We start from the raw sequence: 1,825 nt of genomic DNA, 5'->3' as shown, positions 1-1,825 counted from the left end.
TCTCTATGATTTGCAGAATAAAAGAGGAATGGGATCTTGCACTTATAAATGTTCTTACTGTATCAGCATGCAATGCAGCTGCTGTTTGGTTGCTAGCTCCATGTCGTTCCTATGGAAACACATTCCGCTTTGACCTGCAAAATACACTACAAAAGCTACCAAATAATTTATTTGAAATGAGCTATCCTCTTAGAGAGTTCGACTTGCAAAAGAGATTTCATTCTCTTTTCTACAAGGCCGCAGAGTTGTCCATTCTTGGACTCGCAGCAGGAACTCTCCAGGGTTCGTTGTCAAACCTTCTGGCAGGAAAGAAAAAGAACAGGTCATCACATATTTTCTGTTTCTATTCTGGAATTACAGATATCTTGTTTCACTCGGGCAGCTTCCCTGTTTCTTTACCAGCTCATGCTTGACTTATAACTTATTGTACCTTTGTTCTGACAGAGTATCTGTGACGGTCCCATCTATCAGCACTAATGCTCTTGGTTATGGTGCATTTCTTGGAATATATGCGAACTTGAGATATCAGCTGTTATGTGGATTTGAGAGATCAGTGAGCAGCCACTTTGATGTCATAGGAGTAGCACTCTTCTTCGGCACTGCCTTGAGGTATTCCTCTATTTACCCCACTCTCCTCTCCCACAAATGTATATACCATTCATAATCAGGACATGTTGGAAGTTTGGAGTTTGTATTGCAAAACTCTGTCTTATGGCTTAGGAAACCATTTATCTGTGGATCAAGAACGTTGATAAATATGGATGGATCTGGTACAGGATTATGAACGTTCAATTAGGGGAAAAGTCAAGACAGGTATGGCTAGGTGTGGAGGCAGACCCACTGGCGCAGTCAGATGATCTGCTGGCAAAGGCATACAACCGACCCTCAGAGGAAGCAGTAGCAAAGCCATCTTCAAGATGGTTTATCTCAAAGAATGCAATTGTCTCAGGGCTACTTGGGAAGAAGCAAGAGGACTCAGCTTCAGATCCTGCACCTCCAAAAGCTAGACGAAAAAGGATTGTGAGGAAGAAGGTGGCTGCATCTGCCTCTTAAATAACCAACAAAACCTCTAAAATGTCACAATTTTCAGAGTCCATGAAAGAGCAACAGTGAGGTTATGTTGTTCATTTGAGGCACACATGAAAAGTTTTGTTGCCAGAGGAAGAAGGGATCACCAAACTGGGGGAATTGGAAAAGCTCTATAGCCTTTTTTTTCTTTATGACTCAAATCTCACAAGTTATTAAGTGCTTTTGGAAAAAGACATTTCTATTTTTTTAGGAGTGGTGATATGCAATCTCTGGTTAAATCTCAAATTGCCATTCTGTATTTTCACCTTTTTTTCTTACGTTTCTCAGTGTTTCTAATAAAATCGCCACATCTTTTTTATGTTTTAGGTGTTTTAAGTGGTATATAATATGGTGTTCAAGTAACTAACCTTTGTATGTTGAGGAAACTTTAGACTGTCTAGTCATAATAACATAGTCTTAACTATGAATGATCAACAGATTCAACAGGAGTGCAAAATATATATAAAATGCCAATCTTATATGAGCTTTTTCTTAGCACATTACAAAATGTTGTATATGATACAGAAGTATACAATGGCAACTGATCTAAGAAATTTGATAACCATTCTTCAATTTTTAAGGCGGGCATTAGAATTCAACAAAGTGGCTATCAATGGTCTTGAGCTTATCCAACTCCTCTCCTTCAGCAATTCCAGTATCGACGTACAACATCTGTATGCATATTATATATCATCATACCCAATCACACTCATACAAAAATCACTCAACTCTATGCCAAAAAAAAAAAAAAAAAAAA

The 1,825-nt window shown here is 38.3% G+C and overlaps 1 protein-coding gene and 1 pseudogene across 1 annotated transcript in view; one reads left to right on the top strand and one right to left on the bottom strand.

Moving 5' to 3' along the window:
* LOC104770939 (protein RETICULATA-RELATED 1, chloroplastic-like) overlaps window positions 1–1,389 on the top strand; it is a 5,690-nt gene extending 4,301 nt beyond the window's left edge. The window contains exons 7-9 of the mRNA XM_010495414.2: window positions 314–322; window positions 445–609; window positions 777–1,389. Of these exons, the coding sequence (XP_010493716.2) occupies window positions 314–322; window positions 445–609; window positions 777–1,053 (451 nt within the window). The 3' untranslated portion in view covers window positions 1,054–1,389. The remainder of the gene's footprint in view (window positions 1–313; window positions 323–444; window positions 610–776) is intronic.
* LOC104770938 overlaps window positions 1,519–1,825 on the bottom strand; it is a 2,369-nt pseudogene continuing 2,062 nt past the window's right edge.

The sequence above is a fragment of the Camelina sativa genome, chromosome 20, assembly GCF_000633955.1.
Source record: "Camelina sativa cultivar DH55 chromosome 20, Cs, whole genome shotgun sequence".
NCBI lineage: Eukaryota > Viridiplantae > Streptophyta > Magnoliopsida > Brassicales > Brassicaceae > Camelina > Camelina sativa.
The sequence above is the reverse complement of the archived record's forward strand: the minus strand, read 5'-3'. Positions and strand labels throughout refer to the sequence as shown.